We start from the raw sequence: 24,216 nt of genomic DNA on the forward strand, positions 1-24,216 counted from the left end.
AGAATGAATAGGCCCTGATTCCCAAATAGCACAGTATTTCACATCTATTTTAGACTATGAAATGAGAGCCGACTTCAGGAAGACAGCTCTGAACCTTTTTTCCAGCTGCAGAAATAACTCCTCTTGCTGCCCCCTGACCTACACCAAGGGAAGCTGCTTGAAAAGATATTCTTTCGCCAGCGATCTTTCTACCATTGCAAGCCACAAATGGAAAAATAAACTAATGTCTCCTCTTCAGAAAACTTATTCTCATGGCCCCCAGAAACAGGTAGATAAATAAGGAAAACCATAGATTTATTTTTAAATTCCCTTCTCATTTTCCAAAATGGTATTTTTATTACCTTAGAAAATGGGGCTTCTTTGCTGTACAACAGAAACTAACACAACATTATAAAGCAACTATACTCCAATAAAAATTAATTTAAAGAAAGAAAATGGGGCCTATCAACTAACAGGTCACTGTTAATCTTCTCCAAAATAAGTTAATTCATCCAAGGTTCTAGGACACCCCCCACCCCAAATTCCTTGGGACTTTGCTCCATCGGTTAATTCCCACTTGCCTCAACCAATGCGCTGTCCCTCCCATTGGTTCTCAGCCCTTACTTCAAGATGTGCAAGCTCTACTCACTGGCAAGTAAAATCCTGTAACTTGAATTCTCCTGTAGCTGTTCCCCTATTTCTTCCCTTTGCACCCGAGCTTCCAGAGATGACAAATCCCTATTGAGTTAAACAGAAACTCTGACTTTGCTTTCAGACATAATAATTACTTTATTGGGTGCCTCTCTGTGCCAGACACTCTGATAGGCCTTAACATATTTTTCTTGATTAAAAAATACATGAATTATTCATGCTCATTATAAGAAATTAAACAATTCAGAAACCGATAAAGGCAGCACCAACATCTTCCCTACACAAGTTCCACATTATATTTAATTGTTACAACCATCACCAGAGAGACTTATTGACCATATTTCATAGATGAGAAAATTGAGGCTGAGAAAAGTTCAGAGTATACCCTGTAGTGTTTAACAGAAAGAGCTTTAGAGTCTGGTGTTTTGGGTTCATTTCTTAACTTTGTAATTTACTATATGTCCATTGATGCTTTCAAACTGTGGTGTTGGAGAAGACTCTTCAGAGTCCCTTAGACTGCAAGGAGATCAAACCAGTCAATCCTAAAGGAAATCAACCCTGAATACTTACTGAAAGGACAGATGCTGAAGCTGAACCTCCAATACTTTGGCTACCTGATGCAAAGAGCTGACTCATTGGAAAAGACCCTGATGCTGGGAAAGATAAGCACAGGAAGAGAAGGGGGAGACAGAGGATAAGATGATTGGACGGCTTCACCAACTCAATGGACATGAGTCTGAGCAAACTGTAGAGACAGTGAAGGATAGGGAACCCTGGTGTGCTGCAGTCCATGGGGTCGCAAAGAGCTGGACACAACTGAGTGACTGAACAACAACAACATGTCTGTGAGCAAATTACTTGTTATTTCTGTGCCTCAGTTCACCTATCTGTAAAATGGGGTTAATAATAGTATCTAGTTCATAGGATGCAGTGAGGATATAATATGCTAAAGCATAAAAGTATCGCTGTTCCTTAAGAAAAAAATCAAAAAGAGAAATTATTTTAAAATAACAGCTAAGAAGAAAATGCTAACAGCAATTAGAGCAAAACTCTGTTCACCATTCTGCAACTAGTATAGAGTCTGAGTTTTTAAACCTGCTGGAAATTTCTACCCCAAAACTATACTTGTATTGCAATGATGACACCATCAGTGTACTTTGCTTTTAAAATCACACTATTTTTTAAAAGATCCAATAATATAATTTCAATTTTTCATGATTAACTAAATTTCATTCATTTGTTATAGTATCAATTTCATTATTTTTAATTTATCTCAGGCTAGAATGATTACACATGTTTAACATTTAGATATTATAAACATTTTATATGGTGTTTTGACTCATATTTTAAATTTTTGAAATGGCTCTGTGTGTCCCTGGCTGATTTGGTTCCCCCTGCCATCTGGCTCTACCCCCAGCCTACACAGACCTCAGCCTCTTTATAGTTTCATTAGGCACTGGAAAGTATATTTGCTTTCTGTCAGTGCTATAATGGTAGAAAATTACTAAATCATAATGATTAACTTTCCCAGGGTAAATCATTACCCACACCCTGTTAACTCAGATATTTTCTCCCTACTTCTCTATATTTATATGCTATTTCTAAGAGGCAGCAGAGATGACCGCAGCTATAAAGCTACTTGGTTAATCACTCAAAACTTCATTTTTACCATGTCATTTGCAAACACAGTTTAATGGTCTTTCTCTGGGAAACAGAGGAAATTAACAAAGTGTACATCTCCTTCTCTTGTGTACCAACACTCTTTAGTGTCTTTAACACAATACACTGAAGCCCTCATCTTTCTAAACTGGGTGGCCTAGCCTGAAGAACAATATTTCTGTATGCTTAAGTCACTAAACAAACACACTTGTTTAAAGAATTTAGGTCAAGAAAGAGATTCCTTTCAAAACAAGTAAGAACCAAACAACAATATTTGAGGAGTCAAAGAAAAATAAGACTGTACAATTCACAAGCTCTCTTCATTCATCTTATATTAAGTTTAGTTTTTTGAAACATCATGCTGTTTCTGTTTCCCAGAGAATTTAAACACTTCACAATTCGATGATGTGCAGATCTGTAGCTAAACTGTACTCCCCTCAAAAAGCCACCTTCTTTTTTTACTCGTGTTTCTTCTTTTCTAGCCTTTCTCTTTTCCGCTCCCCGCCCCCTTCTTCTTTCTGTCTCTAGTTGAGATTATGTACTAGATCTCTTTTTCATTGTTGTTTAGTCACTCAGTCACATCCGACTCTTTGCAACCCTATGTACTGTAGCCCGCCAGGCTCCTCAGTCCATGGGATTTCTCAGGCAAGAATACTGGAGTGGGTTGCCATTTCCTTCTACAGGGGAATCTTCCCAACTCAGGGATTGAACCTGTGTCTCCTGCATCGGCAGGCGGCTTCTCTATGAGCCACCAGGGAAACCCACTAGCTCCCTTTACTCATCTTAAAAAAACTTTCTATAGTCAGAGTGTTTCAAGCCCCAAATTAAAATCATATTTTGTTCTTTTCAGCAGTTTCTAGTCCATACTGCAGGACACAAGAAAAATTAAAGACCCCCAAAGAGAATAACATTTCACACTGAACTCGAAGAATATTATCACTACTAATTTTCCAGTTAAAAAAACATACACATTTCTTATTTTTGATCAGCTAACATATGTGACTTTCTTCTGAACACCTTAAGGAAAAATATATAATACAGGCTCTGTGACGTTAATATGAAATTCTAAAGGTACCTGCCTTCTAACTAATTTAGCCAAAGGTGGTGATGTTAGATAATTAACCTTAAAATACAGACCCAGCTTTAAATCTCCTGACATCAGTCTAGATCACCTAATGCCCTGCATGCTTGCTGCTCATGTCATTTCCCCCTCATTTCTCATGGATTCTAGCTACTGGCTTATTCTCACTTCTCTCAGTGATTTCAGTATGCAAACTGGTGATCCTTCCCACCCAGGCCTCTTGCTTCACTGACGTCCTCCCCTACAATGACCTTGTCCTCAAGGTGCCTCATTAGAGGCCTAGTTGGATGGAGGAGTCAAGTCCTAACCAATCCCCTGCAGTCCATTCTCAGACCACTATCTCTCATCCTTGTAGCTTCCTTTGGTACTTGACCCCAGGGATCCTTCGATTCCCTGGGTATTGTGATCCATTGATCAGGCCACCTTTTCACTGCCCCCTCCCCACCCCTACGTCTTTTATTGCTCTAGCTTAGATTCTCAGATCCATGATTATAATCATTCTCTTGCCCTTCATGCTTCAGTTCTAAATCCAGCTCTGCTTCTTCATGCTGCACCTGTAAACTGAATGTGGTTGCAGAAAAATTCACAACTACACTAATGTGCCTCATTCAAATTCATGATCTTAATGCTGTTTGACAATCATAGCATATGTCATAGTCCTGTCACTCTTCCATTCTCCAGACAGCTATTTCCTACTTGTATCTTCCCAGAATCCTTCTGCCCCTCACCTCATCCTCTCTCTCACTTGAATTAAATCTTGCTTTCTCCTTTACTGAGTACACAGAAGCGATGTGAAGAGAATTTCACAGATTGCATCATCACTTCTACCCACCAAACAGCATCTGCACCCTCATACTCTGCCTTCCTGCTGGTTCCCACAGTGACCCGGTCATGTTTCTACTAAAGGCTGACTTTTCCTCCTCTACTTGGGCATTAGGTTCCATCTGCTGTCACCTATTCAAGGACATCCCTCCAATGAGTCTCCTGTCTCTCTCCTACATCATGAATTTTTGCCTGCTGCTGAATCACTCACATCAGCAGGCACGCAAACTTCTTTCTCTCCCATTTTAAAAACCTTTTTTGGAACCACTTTCTCCACCAGCCATCATCCCATTTCTTTAGAGCAAAACTTCAAGAGTCATATATACTTGCTATTTTCACTTTCTCCCTTCTGGATTTTCTCTTAAAGACATCACAGGGCATTCCTGGTGGCTCAGTGGTAAAGAATCCACCTGCCAGTGCAGGAGATGTGGGTTCAATCCCTGGCCAAGGAGGGATTCACTCCCGCACGCCTCAGATCAACTGAGCCTGTGCCCTAGAGCCCACGAGCCGCAACTACTGAAGCCCGTGCACCTGGGAGCCTGTGCTCTACAGTGAGAGAAGCCACTGCAATGAGAAGTCTGCGCACCACAACCAGAGGGAGTCCTTGCTCAGCACAATGAGAGAAAAGCCCACGCAGCAGCGAAGACCCAGCACAGCCAAAAAAATAAATTAAAAAATGGAAAAAGCCATTATAGCCAAGCTGTCACCCCACCACTCCTTCAAAACAGTTTTTGTCAAGTGATGACTCCATTTATTTCCCTTTTGGGCAAATTCCTCAAAAGAATATCAATATTCACTGTCTCCAATCTCTTTCCTCCCATTCCCCTTAAAATCTGTTCTGACCTCCATTACTTTTATTGTAAAATCCATCAGTCAGTTCTCATCTTACTTGACCTGTCAGCACCACATCACACAGTTGAACTTTCCTTTACACATTTGGCTCTTAGCATCCTGCATGTCTTCAGATCCTCTCCTCCTTCACTGGTCTCCCCTCAGTCTCTTTTGCTGGTTCTTCCCCTTCTTCCTGACCTTGTGATTTTGGAGCCCCTAGGGCTTGGTCTATGGCTACTCACATCCTTGGTGATTTCATCCAGCTTTAAATATTGCTTTAAATATCATGTGTGCTGATTACTTCCAAGTGTGTATCCCCACCCTAGATCTCTCTTGTGCTCCAGTCTCTTCATGCCCACTTGTTATCTCAGCTCTCATCCAAAGTCATCTCAAACTTAACATGTCCAAAAGCAACTTCTGATTTTCCTGCAAAGGTCTCTGCTACCATAATGTCCCTTATATCTGCGTCTGGCAGCTTCATCCTATCAGTTGCTCAGGTCAAAATTCATGGAATCATCCTTGACTTCTTTCCTTCTCTTATACCCTGTATCCAGTTCATCATGAAATCATGCTGGCTCTACCATCATACTATATCCGCTACCCAAGTCCATTGCAGAATATCACCTTCACCTTGATTACTTTGATAGCCTTCTAAAACATCTCCCTACATTATCATTGTTCCCACACAGTCTATTCTTCACTCAGGAGCCAGTGATCCATGTAAAATGCGTCCAATTTTGAATCCTCTGCTCAAAATTCTGTAGTGGTTTCCCATTTCACTAAGAATAAAACCAAACTTCTTACAGTATGTGATATCCTGCTTGATCTGGCCTCTCTCATTCACCCTGCTCCAGTCACACTGATCTCCTTCTGGTTATTCCCTGAACACCCTAAGCATGGTCCTGTCCTAAGGCTTCTGTTTAGCTCCTCTTTCTTCCTAGTATGCTCCTCTCCAGAATATCCACTGAGCTAAATCCTTCCTTCTTTGAATCTTTGTCAAAATCTTTTCATTGAGATTTCCTCTGACGGTGCTCAATCACATCCAATTCCCTGCGATCCCATAGACAGTAGACTCAGATACACAGATGACACCACCCTTATGACAGAAAGTGAAGAAGAACTAAAGAGTCTCTTGATGAAGGTTAAAGAGGAGAGTGAAAAGCTAGCTTAAAACTCAACATTCAAAAAACTAAGATCATGGCATCTGGTCCCATCACTTCACGACAAATAGATGGGGAACCAATGGAAACAGTGAGAGACTTTATTTTGGGGGAGGGGGTCCAAAATCACTGCAGATGGTGACTGCAGCCATGAAATTAAAAGACACTTGCTTCTTGAGAGAAAAACTATGACCAATCTAGACAGCATACTAAAAAGCAGAGAAATTACTTTGCCAACAAAGGTTCATCTAGTCAAAGCTATGGTTTTCCAGTAGTCATGTATGGATGTGAGAGCTGGACTATAAAGAAAGTTGAGCACTGAAGAATTGATGCTTTTGAACTGTGGTGCTGGAGAAGACTCTTGAGAGTCCCTTGGACTGCAAGGAGATCCAACCAGTCCCTCCTAAAGGAAATCAGTCCTGAATATTCATTGGAAGGACTGATGCTGAAGCTGAAACTCCAATACTTTGGCCACCTGATGTGAAGAACTGACTCACTGGAAAAGACCCTGATGCTGGGAAAGATTGAGGGCAGGAGGAGAAGGGGACGACAGAGGATGAGATGGTTGGATGGCAACACTGACTCAATGGACATGAGTTTGAGAAAGCTCTGGGAGATGGTGATGGACAGGGAAGCCTGGTGTGCTGCGGTCCATGGGGTCACAAAGAGCGATTCATGGGGACATGACTGAGCGACTGAACTGAACTGAGACTGTAGCCTGACAGGCTCCTCTGTCCATGGGATTTCCCAGGCAAGAGTACTGGAGTATGTTGCCACTCTCTTCTCGAGGGGATCTTCCTGACTCAGGGATTAAGCCCATATCTCCTGCGCTGGCAGGCTGATTCTTTACCACTGTGCCACCCTTTCAAAACCACAGTCTGCTCCCAATTCCCTACCCCCACAACTCTCAATTCCCTTACTCAATACTATGTATTGTTTTATCCATAGCACTTATCACTTCCTATTTTATTATTGTCTTCTCCTCTGCTAGAAACTCCAAGAGTGAAGAAATCTTTGTTCTGTTTAATAATATATCCTAAGAGCCTAAAATAGTAGTAGGCATGCCACAGGCACACGGTAATGTGTTCCTTGAAGGTTAAGGAAGTATTTGTTTCAAACCATTTAGCCTCATGCTAATTTTGTAGGAAGTTTTTTTTGTTTTTTTTTTTAAACCCTTGGTTCTGTTTATTTCTGTCTGTTTAGGATTTTCACTGCATTTCAGTGTTGAGTTCTATTTCCATAAATTCATATATATCATCCAAGTTTGAAAATGTACTAGTGTAAGTTTGTCTAACAAGTTCTATTTCCTTAAATCAGTACTGTGACTATATTTTCCATTCCAAATATTGTTTACTTATTCTCTCTTTTATTATTAATCTTTGGTTGATACTTCCTATTAATTGTCTTTCATTAATTTCTCCTTTTATATTCATCATTACCTTTTCCCTCCTTTCTTTGGCCTAACTCTGCTGGTCTTGTACACACTACTCAACTTAGAGTCTATGATGAGTGATATAGTGCTCACCAGTATATTCAGCTTCCTTTTCCTTGCAATCTCAGGGAAGGTTTTTACTTCTCTGACCCCTTAAAGTTAGGCAAGGCCATCTGACTAGCCCTGACCAATGACATATGTCACTTTTAATGGAAACATTTAAAACCCTATGCATGAGGAAAGGATGTTCCCTTCGATAAATACTGCTTGGTCATTCAGACAGTCATATGGGGGAAAATGAATCTTGACTCCTATCACACCATTGGTAAAAAGCAACTCCAAATGGACTGCAGATATAAATGAAAACAATATTAGAAAGGCAAGATTTCTTAACAGGGCACAAAAAGAACTGATCTAAAAGGGAAAAGTGATAAATTGGAATATATGATTAAAAACTTTGTTCATTAAAAGACATCACTGCTGCTGCTGCTGCTAAGGCGCTTCAGTCGTGTCCGACTCTGTGTGACCCTATAGACGGTAGCCCACCAGGCTCCGCCGTCCCTGGGATTCTCCAGGCAAGAACACTGGAGTGGGTTGCCATTTCCTTCTCCAAGATAGTGAAAAAGCAACTCAGAGGGGAGAAGATATTTGCAATACACAGATCTGAAAAATGACTTGTATCTAGCATGTACAATGGATTCCTACAACACAAAAAATACAGAATACGCAATAGAAAAAGTGGAGAGAAGACTCCGAGACTTAACACAAAGCGGATATCCAAATGGTAAAATCAGAACCACGTGAAAGATTCTCAATTTCTCAGACATTAGGTACATGCACATTAAAACCACTGTGTGACAATATCACACATGCACCAGAATACTGAGAATAAAAAGGATGGCAGAACCCACAGAACTAGACTAGATGAGATGGAGAGTGTCTACAGACTGAGGGGTGAGTATTGGGAAGTTGAAGGGTGGGTCTCCTGAGACTGCAGGGTGGCGCAATCCGCTGGTTTGCATGAGTGAGTCTTTTGTGAGGAAAACAGATGCCAACAAACAGCTGGTCAGGCTGCTGCCTACATCAGCGTCCCTGTTAGAGCCAAGGGATCCTTCCTCCCTAAGCCCATACCTTCACTACTCCTGACCACGCCCTGGGAGAACCGGAGCGCGGCAGAGCCAGAAGCTTCTAGAGGAAACCCAGGTGCTGGTGGAGATGAGCGAGGGCAGCTTGGAGACTGTCGCGCTCCCACCGCTCCAGCTTCCGGAGGAGGGGGGCGCACCCCAGGCTCCCGCGGACGCCAGCTCTACTCCCCAGCTCCCAACTGATGGGGCTCACGGTCGTGGAGGGGCCCGAGTGGGACCAGAGGAGGTCGGGCCACCCACGGAGGGCAGGGAAGCAACCTTTGCCTCTGGGGCAGCCAACAGCAGCCTGGGAAATGGTTTTCAGTGTGAAACTGGCGGGGAGAAGGCCCTAGAAACCTGTGACACTGGGAGATCAGAGTCTGAGCTGACGGCTGGAGGGAAGGCGGCGGAAGCTAAGACCGAAAGGGGCCCCATCTTTCCAGAAGCAGTGAACCAGGAGGAGAGGGTTGAAGTGGAGAAGCCAGTGGGTGAGGAAAGGGAAGTGGTGGAGGAACACAGAGGGGTAGAGGAGGCAAAGGGCGAGGCAGGGGCCCCAACCCGGAGTGAGGGTCTCCACCGGAAAGCCCTGGAGTCCAGCCAGCTGGAAGTGGACGCCGGGAACGCTCAGGCTGACCCGGCCTTCCTCCAGGTGGAGCGCAGGTACAGGCGCGTGCGTCAACACTTCCTCCAGTGGAGGAAGCACGTCATTCGGCACATCCCCGGCTTCTGGGTCACTGCCTTTCGGAACCACCCGCAGCTATCTGCCCTGATTAGCGGCAGAGACGCAGAGATATTAAGCTACTTAGCCGATTTGGAGGTGAAAGAGCTCAGACGTCCTAGGATGGGCTATAAATTCAAGTTCCTCTTTCGAAGAAACCCATACTTCAGAAACAAGTGGCTTGTGAAGGAATACGAGGTCACACCCTCCGGCCAAGTGGTGTCTTTTTCCACTCCGATCACATGGCACCCGGGTCATGAAGCCCAGGTCTTCCTTTATAGGAACCAAGACCTCATGTGTGGCTTTGTTGCCTGGTTTTCAGACAACAGCCTTCCAGAGCCTGACAGGATTGCTGAGATTATCAAAGAGGACCTCTGGCCAGAGGCACTGCAATACTACTTACTGGATGAAGCACCCCACAGAGCTAGACTTCTCCAGATCAGGGGACCAGCGGAGACCCCCAGGCCCCCTGGGTTCCCATCTGGCTAACCTTTGCTCTTGGGAATACTCCCACGCAGGTCCCCTGCCACCTCCTGCCTGACCTGGGCCTTGGCTACAGCAAGGGTATGCCCTTTACTGGTTTTGTGCTGACCTTTCTACACCTTCCCTCCACTGGACATTCCGTTCTCTCAGCTTTCAAGACTGAGACCTTCGTGGCCATGCTGCCCCACTTCCCCATGGTCTCCTTGATGTCCTGCGTTAATACTACATGTGGCACCGTGTGGCTCACTTTCTTCTAAGCCAAACAAACGTAGATTTCTCTGCCTTTGTCAGCACTGCTTGGACACTGTTCCCAAGGCTTCTGGTCTAGTTACTACCACCTGGATTTTCAGCTATGTTTAAGAGCCTGTTTTACTCATTCTGCTCTGCACATGGCCTGTGGACAACTGCTGGGCATTAAATAAAGTCAAGAGAGAACAGCAGTGGGCTGCTTGCTCTCTGATTTACGCAACCCCATTGTTCTTCCTGCTTCTCTGATCACCTATTGCTGCCTGCAACTGGATACACTTGCCCACCTTAGGCTGCTCCCTGCTAGATGAACATTTTTTTAGACCTTGTCAGGTCCACTTTCTAGTTTTTGGTAAACAAGAATCTTCAGAATTGGTGGTAGACCCAGGTTTCCTGCAAGCATGTAGAAGACCTTTCTGTTTCTCCTCTGGGCTTTGCTGGTGGCTCAGATGGTAAAGAATCCACCTGCAATGTGGGAGACCTGGGTTTGATCCCTGGGTTTGGAAGATCCCCTAGAGAAGGGAACAGCTACCCACTCCAGTATTTCTCCTCTAAAAGAACTCAATTCCTCACCATCACTCAGGAACCGTACTTTTACTGTCAGGCAAGTGGTTGAGGAGACAAGTTAGACTCATTTACATGGCAAGAATGATGATGATGTCCTTGACAAGTATCAGGTTTTCTCAGCCTCAACCAGTAAAGCCATACAAAGGTTAGATACTTTCATTTGTCTCCTTTCTTCATCCTGAACATGATGAAGAGCAAGCAGTGCCAGGGCAGACAAACAGCTCCTCTTCTCTTTCTCCCTCTCTTTCTCATATCTCTCCTATCTCTTTTTTTAAAAGTGGTAGCTCAGAAACATCTGCAGAAGCTGGCTTTGCAGTTTAACTTGTGCGTGCGTGCTTAGTCGCTTCAGTCGTGTCCGACTCTGTGACCCCATGGACCATGGCCTGCCAGGTTCCTTTGTCCGTGGGATTCTCCAGGCAAGAATACTGGAGTGGGTTGCCATTTCCCTCTCCAAATCTGACCTGAGACAAGCCAAAATAACCTCCACAAGGAGGCGGTTTAACTTGGCTCTTTACTATTTCAAGAGGCAGAGAGATGGTCCTGTAAAGGAGACTACCAGAGCCCTTACTCCTCTCTGCCTTCTTCCCAGCCCTCACCCATCCATAGCAATACCTAGACAGTTGGAAGAAAGGTAGATGTATATGGAATGAATGGATGGGAGAACTGAAGAGACTGGGGTGAGTGCCCGCCCTAAGAAAGAAAACTGAACAGACGCCCAGAGGCAGAAATGACCCAGGGAAAATATGGGCCTAGAATGAAAACTGGATTGACTGAGAGCCTGCAAGGAAGGGATATCTTGTCAGTGGTGATGGAAGGAGAAATATTTTTCTCAGGATTGGGATGGGAGAACTGAAGGTGGTTGAAGTGCTAACTATGTTGCTGAAAGATGGGTTCTTTAAAGAAATTCAAACAATGTAATTATGGGGAAGATTAATACTGTGCCCTTAATTTCACTAGTATTTAGTAAAATCCTATTACTTTCTCTGTTTCTGTTTACTGGGAAGATGCGGCTGTATAGGTTTTCTTTTTCTTTCAGTTGAGAACATTTGAAAGAATGCTAATCTCTTTCTTGTACAGTATGGAAATTTTTGTGAATATTCATGATGATTTTCAACTTGTTTCTGTTAAAACTGTATCTTTAGAAGTAAAATTGAATAACTTGGTCTTGCCAGACTCTGAAGACTTTGGAAATTATTGTCTTTATGGAAAAATAACACACAAAAATTTGTGGCTCTGACTGTCTTCACAATTTATCCTGGTAACAACTTAATAATTGATGCCTCTCTCTCTCTGAATGGCAGAAATACTTGGGGGGTTTCTCTGTAAAATTGGAAGTGTACTATTGGCATATTTTTCTTTCCCTATATGCATGTTGATAAAATAAAAGCATGTCAGTATAAAAAAATAAACTAAAAAGATGAAAAATAGCAAGGGTGGAAAAATACACAGAAAAATCAGAATGCATGTACACTGATATTGGAAGAGTAGCTTGGTACAAATACTTTAGAAAATTGATTGGCAGTGTCTATGCACACCCTCTGATCCAGCTCTGGGAACATACCCAACAGAAATACATACATATATATTCACAAAGACATGCATGGAAGTGTTTATAACAGCACAGTTCTAATAGTGGAAACTGCCCCCAGAATCCATCAACAGCAGAAAAAGTAAGTTTTAAAATAGTCACATGACAGAATGCTATGAGAAAATTTTAAAACTTTGCTTATATGAAATATTACAAATGGATCTCACAAATATGAGCTTGGATGAAAGAAGCTAGATATAAGAGTGCATGCATGCCAGGTTGCTTAGTCATGGCCAAATCTGTGCGACCCTATGGACTGCAGCCCACCAAGCTCCTCTGTCCATGGGATTTTCTCCAGGCAAGAATACTGGAGTGGGTTGCCATGCCCTCCTCCAGGGCATCTTCCCAACCCGGGGATCGAACCCAGGTCTCTTACACCTACCTGCATTGGCAGGTAGATTCTTTACCACTAGCTCCATTTGGGAAGCCCCAGACACAAGAGCACATGCTGTATAATTTCATTTATATATGAATTTTAAGAACAGATAAAAGTAATCTATGATGGTAGAAGTTGAAATAGTGATTCTATAAAGAACAGTGAAGAGTGAGATTTTTTTCTGCTTACAAACTAGTCTGCCTAGTGAATGGATGCTGAGTCATAGACAAAGAACCTTATAACTCAAAAGTCTATGTCAATAGTGTACCAGCTTCCTGACCCCTACTTCCTAATTATGCAATGTGAAGAAAGCCAGGTGACACCTGCACCCATACTGGGCGGCATTATAGGAGAGGAACCTGAGTTTAGGTCACCACAGTCTTTCATAATGGGAAGTGAACATGCCTACCCTTTGCATTGAAGGGAGACATCTTTAATTCTTTAAACAGTATGAAAGTGTTAGTCACTCAGTCATATACAACTCTTTGTGGTCCCATTGGACTGTAGCCCACCAGGCTCCTCTGTCCATGGAATTCTACAGCCATTCCTTTCTCCAGGGGATCTTCCTGACCCAGGGATCAAACCCAGGTTTCATACATTGCAGGCAGATTCTTTCCCATCTGAGCCACCAGGGAAGTCCCATCAAACAGTATAATAAAAGACAATATAAGAGATACAATTTTTTTATATTTTCAAGACTTAAGCAAAACTGCCCTTTCCTCTAGAGAAAAACATTCTCTGTTGTCTTTCAAGGCTATTTAAATAAGCTTGAAAAGATACTCTGAACAAAGGCAGGCAGTATCTCTGCTCACAAGATAGGCAGAAATGTCAGAGACCATGATCACTGTCTCCCCAACAGCTGCAGAGGGTGGAAAGGCTGGTATCCCAATGACTGGAAGGGACTGTGATGGTAGATTCTGAAGGGCTGGAGATGTCTGTCTTGATCTGGATGCCAGATACATGGGTGTATTCAATTTTCAGTGCTTCTTTGAGTTGTGCACTTGTGAAACGTACTTTTCTATATGCATATTTAACAAAACATACCTACTTAAGAAAAACAAAAATTGAAAAGAAACCAAAAGTAAGCAAAGAAAAATTAAAAAACCCCACCATTTTTCTGGAACTTTAATGAGAGAAGATGATTGGCCAATTTAAAAATATGTTTCAGATTTTTGGGGGGTAGGCTATAAGTCTATGTATTAGATTTCTAATAGGATCATTTTCTACACCACAAATGGTTAAAATCCATTTCCTGGAGGGAAATTTATCATCTTGGTATGAAACATCAACCTTTAGTATTTATGTTGCTCCTGCTCATTTTATCAACTGACTTTTATCAGAGTTGAGTTGCAAACAGTTGATTAATCATGACTTGTGATGGTTCATTTTCAAAGCTTGGTTCTTCCAGCTAAATAAATGATAAAATTCACATATTACTTAACTCTGTTGTTCAGCAAAGATGATGCTATTTCTGAGACTTGGCCCCTTCATATACTTGCTTCTTAAAATGGTCTGTATCAGTTTCATATCCTTTCTTTTAAGCCCTCCCTTTATTTGAGATATAAATATTTCACTGGGTTAAAAACAGAATTTCAAACTATACCTTTGGCACATGCCATAGAAGACAGCAGTATTAATAGCAACAAAATCTTCTGCAAAACTAAAGAAAGCATTTGGTTTGGCTTATTTGAACAAAATCTTTTCATTTCTGTATATAACAAGATATATGGGGACAATAAGGATACTTCAGAGCTTAAAATGGCAGATTTTTTAACATAAAGGATATAAAAACATGTAATAATATATAAGATCAACTTACTGCCTTTGAAACATAAGGTAGATTTAATTAGACTTTTCATAATTCTTACTATCAATTCATATCACACATTTTAATTTTAAATGGCATCCACATGGATGGCTTGCCCCGAATTTTCCAATGGCAAAATTTTCTCTTTACTATTGGTAGCTGGAAGCAAAAGAGACACAGGATTCAATTTCAGAATTCTAAAATTCAAGTTTAGTCTGTCTTACCAAAATAGATGAGGATGGGAAAGGCGGTGGGTTGGATTTTTCAACTTAGCATTAAACTAGGGTCTAGAGTGTTGAACTAACAGTGCACCGAGTTATAAGTTGGGACACCTGGGTACCTGGGTCCTGAAGGGCTCTGCCATAGACTAGTGCTGTGCTAAGCGCCAGCGCTAAGTTGCTTGTCATGTCCTCTGTCCACGGGGATTCTCCAGGCAAGAATACTGGAGTGGGTTGCTATGCCCTCCTCCAGGCGATCTTCCTGACCCAGGGATTGAACCCGGGTCCCCTGCATTGGTAGGTGGGTTCTTTACCACTAAGCCACCTGGGAAGCCCCCAAACTAGGCAAACCAATGAATTCTGAAGACACAGTTTTCCTCATCTTTTCACCAAGTTTGAAATATCTTTTCTTCTAAATCTGAAGATTTACTTACCCTTAAATATAAGCCTTCCCTAAGGTTCTGTGGCCTCCCCAGCTTTATCTCTGCTCTTCCTGGGTGACCTTAGCCTCTGCCAGAGCTTCTGTCATCACCTTTGAGAAAAGGACTCAAATTGGAACCTCCAACCCTCACTCCAAGATCAGGGTCTGACATGTCCATTTGCACAGTGTTTCCAGAATTTCTCTCTTCCTTTCTCTCTCTGTTTTTACTTCAACACCTCTCATCTATATTACTAGAAATCTCCAGGCTTCCCTTCATGAATCTGATCTTTCTCTTCCCATCATTCACACTACTGACAAAGTGATCTAATCCCTTTTGCAGAAATATCTTTGCACCACTGTGGAGGAGACATGGGTTCGATCCCTGATCTGTAAGATCCCAATACCACTGAGCAACTAAGCCAATGCACCACAATGATTGAGCCTGTACTCTAGAGCCTGGGAACCATAACCCAAGTGCTGCAACTACTGAAGCCTGCGTGCCCTACAGCCTGTGCTCCACCACAAAAGAAGCAACTGCAATAAGTCCATGGACTTCAACTAGAGAGTAGAGGGTTGCCCATGCTCATGGCAACTAGAGAAGAGCCCACACAGCAACACAGACCCAGCACAGTCAAAAATAAATAAAGTTATAAAACAAAAACACCACTGCCTACAGAAGAAAGTCATAACACCTTCCTATTGCATTCAAGGTCAGTTCCAGTCAAGCCCCTGCCTGACATTCTTGCCAGAGGCCACTCACATTGGAGTCCATGCTGTTCCTCAAGCAGCCCGTGCACAGTCCTGCCTCTGTGGCTTTGCTCGTGATGTTCCCTCATCGTGGATTCTCTTCCTCACTTTCTTATGTTTGGAAATCCGACCATTCTTTCTGAATTCAATTCAAATGCCATCTCCCCTAAATAGCCTCTGAAACCTCCTACTTCCCATAGAATTTATTTCATACAAGTTTATATTTGTTAGTTCTTTATATGTGTTAGTAGTTTATATGCCCTTTTTCTCAATTTTAAATTATTTAAGGGGCAAGATCATGTTGTTTTTTTTTTCCTGTGATGTATAATACATGGTCCCTGTCCTCAAGTAGCCTACAGTATTACATAGAAGACAATGTACAGCATAAGAAATACTAAAATAAGGGCAAGCATAGGGTTCCACAGGACTGTATAAGAGGACTATTTCCCACACCAAAAGTTTAGGGGTACTAAGGAAGGCATATATTATACAAAGGTGGCTTTTAAGTGCCTTCCTAGATACCATATGGTAAGCTTATTCACAGTATGGAATCTATTTTTTCCTCTATATATCCTTAAGGATACATATGTTTAGGACAAATTAGGCACTCCAATTACTTAATGATTGTGTAAGCAAAAAATGCCTGAGTTCTTTATAGCTCTAATGTGTAGAGTATGCATCGTATTATACTAGTTTATGCCACTGAGTGGACAATGATAAAAAATTAATTGGCTACTTAAAACTTAATTTTAAAAAGGTGATAACATAATTTTAGGCTTGAGGTTTTAGGTAAGTGTTAATTTCCATGCCTATCCATATAATTCCCAAGAAACAAGAGCCAGGGCAGACTTCAGTCAAATCCTCACAAGTGTCCTAGTTCTAAGTCTCAGAAAGGAGGTTATGTCGATAACTGAGCTGTTCTACAATTATAGATAAATTGAGTCAAAATAGTGATATTTGTTCCATGACCTGTAATTTTATGTGATTTAAAGAAAAACAGCAGGCTTTATTTTAGCCCTTCAGTTCAGTCACTCAGTTGTGTCCAGCTCTTTGTGACCCCATGGACTGCAGCACGGCAGGCTTCCCTGTCCATCACCAACTCCTGGAGCTTGCTCAAACTTATGTCCATCAAGTCCTTGATGCCATCCAACCATCTCATCCTCTGTCATCCCCTTCTCCTCCCGCCTTCAATCTTTCCCAGCACCAGGGTCTTTTCGAATGAGTCAGTTCTTTGCATCAGGTGGCCAAAGTACTGGAGTTTCAGCTTCAGCATCAGTCCTTCCAATGAATATGCAGGACTGATTTCCTTTAGGATGGACTGGTTGGATATCCTTGCAGTCCAAGGGACTCTCAAGAGTCTTCTCCAACACCACAGTTCAAAAGCATCAATTATTTGGTGCTCAGCTTTCTTTACAGTCCAGCTCTCACATCCATACATGACTACTGGAAAAACCATAGCTTTGACTACATGGACCTTTGTCAGCAAAGTAATGTCTCTGCTTTTTAATATGCTGTTTAGGTTGGTCATAACTTTCCTTCCAAGGAGTAAGCGTCTTTTAATTTCATGGCTGCAGTGACCATCTGCAGTGATTTTGGAGCCCAAAAATATAGTCTCTCACTGTTTCCATTGTTTCCCCATCTATTTGCCATGAAGTGATGGAACTGGATGCCATGATCTTAGTTTTCTGAATGTTGAGCTTTAAGCCAACTTTTTCACTCTCCTCTTTCACTTTCATCAAGAGACTCTTTAGTTCTTCTTCACTTTCTGCCATAAGGGTGGTGTCATCTGCATATCTGAGGTTACTGATATTTCTCCCAGCAATCTTGATTCCAGCTTGTGCTTCACCCAGCCCAGCATTTCGTATGATGTACTCTGCATATAAGTTAAATAAGCAGGGTGACAATTTATAGCCTTGATGTACTCCTTTCCCAATTTGGAACCAGTCTGTTGTTCCATGTCCATTATATGTTTTTTCATAATGTCCATGTCCATTATAGCCCTTAACAGGCTATACTAATAATATTTCTCATTTATTAAGGGCTACATCATGGTTTCCCTTTCCTAAGCACTTCATGTACATTATTCTCTTAATCCTTATAAAACTTGACAAGGTATTCCTGATTCCATTTTGCAGATTAGGAAAATGGGATTCATTTAAAGCCAGGATTCAAACCCAAGTCTGACTCCAGAATCCAGTAACTATATTCAGATAGAAATGCTATTAATATCTTTTTTACAGTAGAAAATAATTTGCCAAATGGATAAGATTTTTCCCATTTGTATACAAATTTTCTTAGCATATAAAATGTTTACTAATGTTGATGCTTACTAATGAAAGTTATGACACATCAAAATCAGAAGTACAATACTAATTGTTTTTTCTTTAAGGATTGTAAACATGTTATGACCTAATTTCCTCAGCGATATGAATACCACCTACAAATGAATATAAGACACAGTGGCATTTTTTGACATATCTGTTGGTTCACATGTCTTTGCTAAAGCCACTGTCACAGCTGAAGCATATTTTCAGGTGTTCAAGTGGCTCCAACAAGCTTTTAGCCTTAATTCCAGGAGTAACCAGAAGTATTTGGAAGACAACACACTTTGTCCAAGAAGACCAAATAGCAGAGGTCTTCTGAGTAGGGAAGGGATTATGTCACTGTCTAAAAATCCTTAATAAACTTGGCTCCTTGGCAATGGGGAAGAATGCAGAGCCAACAGCACATATGAGATCCCAACAATGTGATGGAAACAAAGGGATAAACGGGAAAATCTCAAGCAAAATGCACAATGGAGGAGAAAAATATTCATAAAAATTTTTCAGTGTTAATTTTGTGTATCCAAAAGAACACTGGCGTGAGACCTAAGATAAAATGATTTTTAGTTCCAGCTTGTTTTCCAGTCTAATTTTGTGACTTCTGGAGGAAGTGATTAAAATTTATTACTGTGATTCAGTTTACTACTCATGATGGGAGTGAGGTAGACTAAAAAGTCTTCAGTTTCCTTTTAGAACTTTGATCTTATCATGCTAGGGAGACTGAAGATACACACCCCTAGGGCTTTATTATTTAGAGATAGGTTTAAACTTAATAAGGTCTTCCCTGGTGGCTCAGATGGTTAAGAATCTGCCTGCAATGCAGGAGACCCAGGTTCAACCCCTGGGTGGGGAAGATCTCCTGGAGAAGGAAATGGCAACCCACTCTAGTACTCTTGCCTGGAAAATCCCATGGACGGAGTAGCCTGGTAGGCTACAGTCCATGGGGTCGCAAAGAGTTGGACACAACTCAGCGACTTCACTTTCACTTTAAACTTAATAAAGAAGTTAGATGGACACCTTCTTATCTTGATAAAATATACCCTGGTCTTAAAGTGATCATCATGCCTACTGGGGCAACAGTAGAGGCATTCCCACTAAAGTCAGGAACAAAGAAGGATGTTCGTTTGTCACCACAGTTGTTTAACAGACAATATGGTTAATAAGAGAAAGAAACTAAAAGTATAGAAATTCAGAGAAGGAAATAAAATCTATCACAACTTGTGATCATTATGGAAAATCTGACATAGTCAACTGGAAAGGTACTATAAACAAGGAACATTAGTTAAGGTAGCATGATATAGAATTACTATATATAGATATCAATACATTTCAGATGAACAAACATAGTGAGTTTAAAAGTGAAATGGGGAAAGACTCCATTTACAATAGCAACAGTAAAAGATGAAATATCTAAGGGAAAAAACTTAAGAAATATGTAAGATTTACCAATACAATTTTAAAGCATTCCTGGAGGAGACAAACAAAGAGAATAGCATACCAAGTTTTTAGATAGGATGTCTCAACCTCATAAAGTTGTCCTTCCTAAGCTAATTTAGAAATTTATTGTAATTACAATATGAAGGCCAAAAATTGAGAAAGGGGTGAGGGAGAGATAAGCAAATTTCAAAATACATTTTTAAAAAATGGCAAGAAAACCCCCCAAAATAAATAGAAATGAAGGGGTTACACATTTTAATGTAAAGCTACATACAAGAGTAAACAAATGAATCAATAGGATGGAACAAGAAGTCTAGAAATAGACCCCAGTGCCTACAGAATATGGTATATGATAAATATGGCATCTGAAATCAGTGCAGAAAAGAAAAACAACTCAAAAATCTGTCTTCAGACAGCTGGAGAGTCATTTGTAATAAAATTAAGCTGGATTCATGTCTCATGCTATACAACCAGGTAAATTCCAAAGGAGCAAAGATTTGAATTTTAAAAATATAAAATCCTAAAAATACTATAAGAACAAAGGAGATCTTCTTTATTAACTTGAAGTGGGCAGATCTTTCTATTATGTAAAATCTGGAGGTATAAAGGGAAAATATTGATAAATATACCTACTTGAAAAAAGTTTTTAATCTACATGGTAAGGATAAAATCCGTAAGAAAGTCAAAAGAAAAATCACAAACTGGAAATGCATAAATTCATAACAAGCAGATTTTTAGAATGGTGAGAAAGGATGTATATGAAAGGGCTGCAAATTACTGATTCAGGGATTTGCCAAAGAAGGAAGTTAACTTCAGATTATGCAGTTGGCCATCCGTATCCATGGGTTCTACATCCAAAGATTCAACCAACTGCAGACTGAAATATATATTTAATTCCAGGAAGTTCCAAAAGCAAAACTTGAATTTGCCATGTGCCAGCAACAATTTACATAGCATTTGCATTGTATTCGGTATTGCAGGTAATGTAGAGATGATCTAAAGTATTCAGGAGAATGTGCATAGATTATAGGCAAACACTACACCATTTTATATAAGTGCCTTGAGCATCCTCAGATTTTGGTATCCACAGGGAGCCAATCCCACTTGAATACTGAGAGCTGAATGTATAGTTTACCTAAAGCACCAAGTATATGTCAGATACAATCCTATTTTCCATTTTAATGGAAGAAACCAATAATCACACCACCACTGGGGTAAAATGAGTAGCAAGCTTGCAATTGTCTCAAGGACATCAGTGATGGGCCGGTCACCTCAGGATTACTAATTCTGTAAATGTATTCTACTTATCAAAACCTGGTGGTGGTTCCATCCTATTTGATACTATGCTGTAATTGCTGCAGACTTCAAAGACTGCCCTGTGAAAGTCATTTCTGCAGTAGTATGTGTGAGTTTGCACAGATTAACTCAAATGTTATGAATACAGCCAACCAGCCGTTAAGTTCACCAAGCATGCAATGTAGTCATGGTGTCTGCATTTTTGTTGGGCCTGTTAAAAATATACAGGTAACTTCTCTCATATACTATTAGCTCATCTGAAATAGCTTCATACTTCTAACAACAAAACATTTGATGAATAAATCTGGTACTATATGATTTATCTCTTGAACAGAAATTTTATTTGATCATTTAGGAGAAGGATATAACTACTTCCGCTCCTCCTGACGTAAGTCTCTATCTCATAGAGAAAAAAATGCAAAACTGCAGAACTTTTTGCAGTATCTTCCCCCATGTGATTTCAGATAGAAACAATACAATAATATCAGAGGTTTCAATTAAAGAAATTTGAGGGAAATCCCAGGGTTATTGCACCTGGAATCTTTTCAGTTAGTTTTTTTCAATCTAGGCCTACCTCTTGAGCACCTGAGAACACATTTCAAATACATCTTACTAATAGAAGGTTTCTTTCTTAGGTTCAATATCACATTTAAAGCAGCTGGAAATTTTAGAACAGTCCAAGTACACACTTGGCTATTTCCATGGAAATTTGGATGAGGGTCAGCTGGCATATGTCATAAACAGTTTCCCATGATATACCAAAATTACAGATTAATTCAACTTATAATAACTGAATTGACTTAATTAAAAATCTTTCATTTGTAGGCATTTGCTCAGAGGAGGTTAGGGTGCTCCACTTTGGGACTCCTTGCTCCAAGGGCGAAAAGAATATAATCCATGGACCATGTCTATGGCCACTTGCTCTCCAGCTAGCCAAAGGCAGAGAAAAGAACAAAAATAAAGGCTACCAGATTAAAAGTGAAGATTTTACCAAGAAAAATAAAAAGTTGTGAAACCTCTTTACTTCAATAATAATCAAACTCATCCATTCAGCCTGAATGCTTTCTTTCCAGAATTATTAAAATAAATTGCTAGATCTGGATTCCATGGCAAAGGTAAAAGATATCTCATTTCACAGCTTAAGCCACTGAAGTCAGAAAAACACAGTCAAGGTCAGGCTGTTAGGTAATAAATCCCTAGGTCTAGCCCTCAGGCTTTCTGACTCCTATATCATTGTGTCTGTCACTCCATTTGTGGGAGGGTTGCTCATTTCACAGAGATGCTCATCTTAACTGCAACCATGGTGAGACTTCCCTGGGGGTCCAGTGGTTAAAACTCCAAACTCCCACTGCAGAGGGCACATGTTTAATTCCTGGTCAGGGAACTAAGATCTTGCATGCCATGTAGCACAACCAAAAACGAGAAGAGACTGCATGAATTTGAATGTTCTCTGGAGAAACCCAATGCTCCGTAACAAGTATAAATTGCACCCTTTGTAATAATATAAGCCTCAGTCTTGGGAATTTTTATTTGTTATGGTATTGATGAGGGAAGGAATGGTGAAATGACATTCCCTTATTGCTGAGGTCCAATAAAAATGGGAAAACTCAAAGTTAGAGAATGAGAAAAGTATTTATGTCTTTAGCTGTGCTACAGGAGCTCCGATTAGAAACAACTTTTCCAAGTTCTTAGAAAAAGAAACATCTCAACAGTGGACAAGGGAGTGATTTCTCCAGGCCAGGAAAGTTTTGAAGTGTTACTTTTTGGAAAAAGGCAGTTTTTTTTTATGAGTCTCTGTTTGCCATATCTTGGTATGCATGCAGGTTGACTCCTGAATGAGGTGTGTTTTCCACCATAAATTAATAAACTGATAATCTAGTTTTTCATTTTCTTCTTAGTTCAAGAATTGTCGTTTCATTCCTCATGTAAAATTTAGCTTATAAAAATACACTACTGAGATATGGTGACACACTCCCTACCCGCCCCCCCCCCCCCCCACCCCATACACACACACACTTCTGTGGCTGTGCTCAATCCTACCCACCTTCATTACAACAACCCCAGACCCCTCTCAATCATCCTTGGGGTCACATAGGTAGGAACACACTTTATCTTCATTCTGAGAAGAAATTCCCACCTCTAATGACAGAACTCTCAGCCCCTGGGCTACTGGGCTTAAACTTTCTTCTGGGGAACACACTTAATTTTTAATCGGTGAGTAAATGTACAATTTTTTATATGAGTGCTTTAAATTTGGGACTTATTTTTAAGGTACATAGTTCTCACAAGAGAACTTTAAAAATAAATTCATATGTAAACATATGACTATTTAGAAATATTTACCAGTTTCTTCTTCCCTCTTCCACCATGAAAACAGCTTTTTGGCTTTCTGGTGAGCCATGACTAAGCTTCTCTATTTAGAGCTTGTCTGCCATCCCACCTTCTTAGGTCACCATGGGTGGTAAAGTAAGAATCATATTAAATTTTAGCTCAGCTGTGATAATGCTGTGTCCCTTTCTAACCTTGGTGGCTTAGACAACCCCCTGGGGTTTCTTAGTCATTATGAGCTCAGTGCTTCTAATGGGGACAGATGGCATAGCCCCAAACACTCCTCTAGATCAGAGCAGATGCTAACAATCCTACCTCAGAGGTGAGGAATGAGAGGAGCAGTCAGGTGCTGGATGCTTTCCTCCTCAACTTTGCCACGAAGCATTTATTCACCTCATTATTCTAGACTAGAAAATACATGGGCAGTAGGGGAAACTCTGAGTTGGTAACTGTCAGTTCCATTTCTATTTTGAAACTGACTGAATGCACAAGACAGGCCATTCTTGCTCTCTTTATAGGCAGTGAAATGTGACAGTATGGCTTCTTTTCTTTCAGGCAGGATCCCTTTGAGACATTCCTGGAAAAGCAGCATAGGCCGTGAACATCAGGAAGACATGCTGACCTCAGGCTAGAAAAATACTGGAGGTGCCAGTGAGGCAAAAATATTACTATTAGAGGAGTCACTTCTCCAGCCAAGGAGCTTTGACCTACACTACGATTCTTTCTAAGTAGCTATAATGACGGCATATGGTGTGTAGGTCTAGGCATGATAAGTGGATTTATGATTTATTTAGGGAAATAAATTTACAAAAGATAAGTAGAAGATCAGAGTTAGGTTTTTGGCCTATAAAAAATGATGCATTCACGTGAGTCCCTAAATAGCTACGTAATAAACAGATACCCCGACAAACCACAAATCAAGTA

The 24,216-nt window shown here is 40.9% G+C and overlaps 2 protein-coding genes across 3 annotated transcripts in view; one reads left to right on the plus strand and one right to left on the minus strand.

Moving 5' to 3' along the window:
• The window catches only part of ACYP2 (acylphosphatase 2), a 175,220-nt gene that overhangs the window by 44,240 nt on the left and 106,764 nt on the right, over nucleotides 1-24,216 (minus strand). The window lies entirely within an intron of this gene.
• On the plus strand, nucleotides 8,831-9,946 carry TSPYL6 (TSPY like 6). The gene has a single exon (XM_043916121.1). The coding sequence runs from the start codon at nucleotides 8,831-8,833 to the stop codon at nucleotides 9,944-9,946; it is 1,116 nt and encodes a 371-aa protein (XP_043772056.1).

This window comes from Cervus elaphus, chromosome 11 (genome assembly GCF_910594005.1).
Source record: "Cervus elaphus chromosome 11, mCerEla1.1, whole genome shotgun sequence".
NCBI classification, from domain to species: Eukaryota; Metazoa; Chordata; class Mammalia; order Artiodactyla; family Cervidae; genus Cervus; species Cervus elaphus.

Coding starts and splice junctions, on each gene's coding strand:
- TSPYL6 (XM_043916121.1), top strand. CDS start 8,831: ATGAGCGAGGGCAGCTTGGAGACTGTCGCGCTCCCACCGCTCCAGCTT.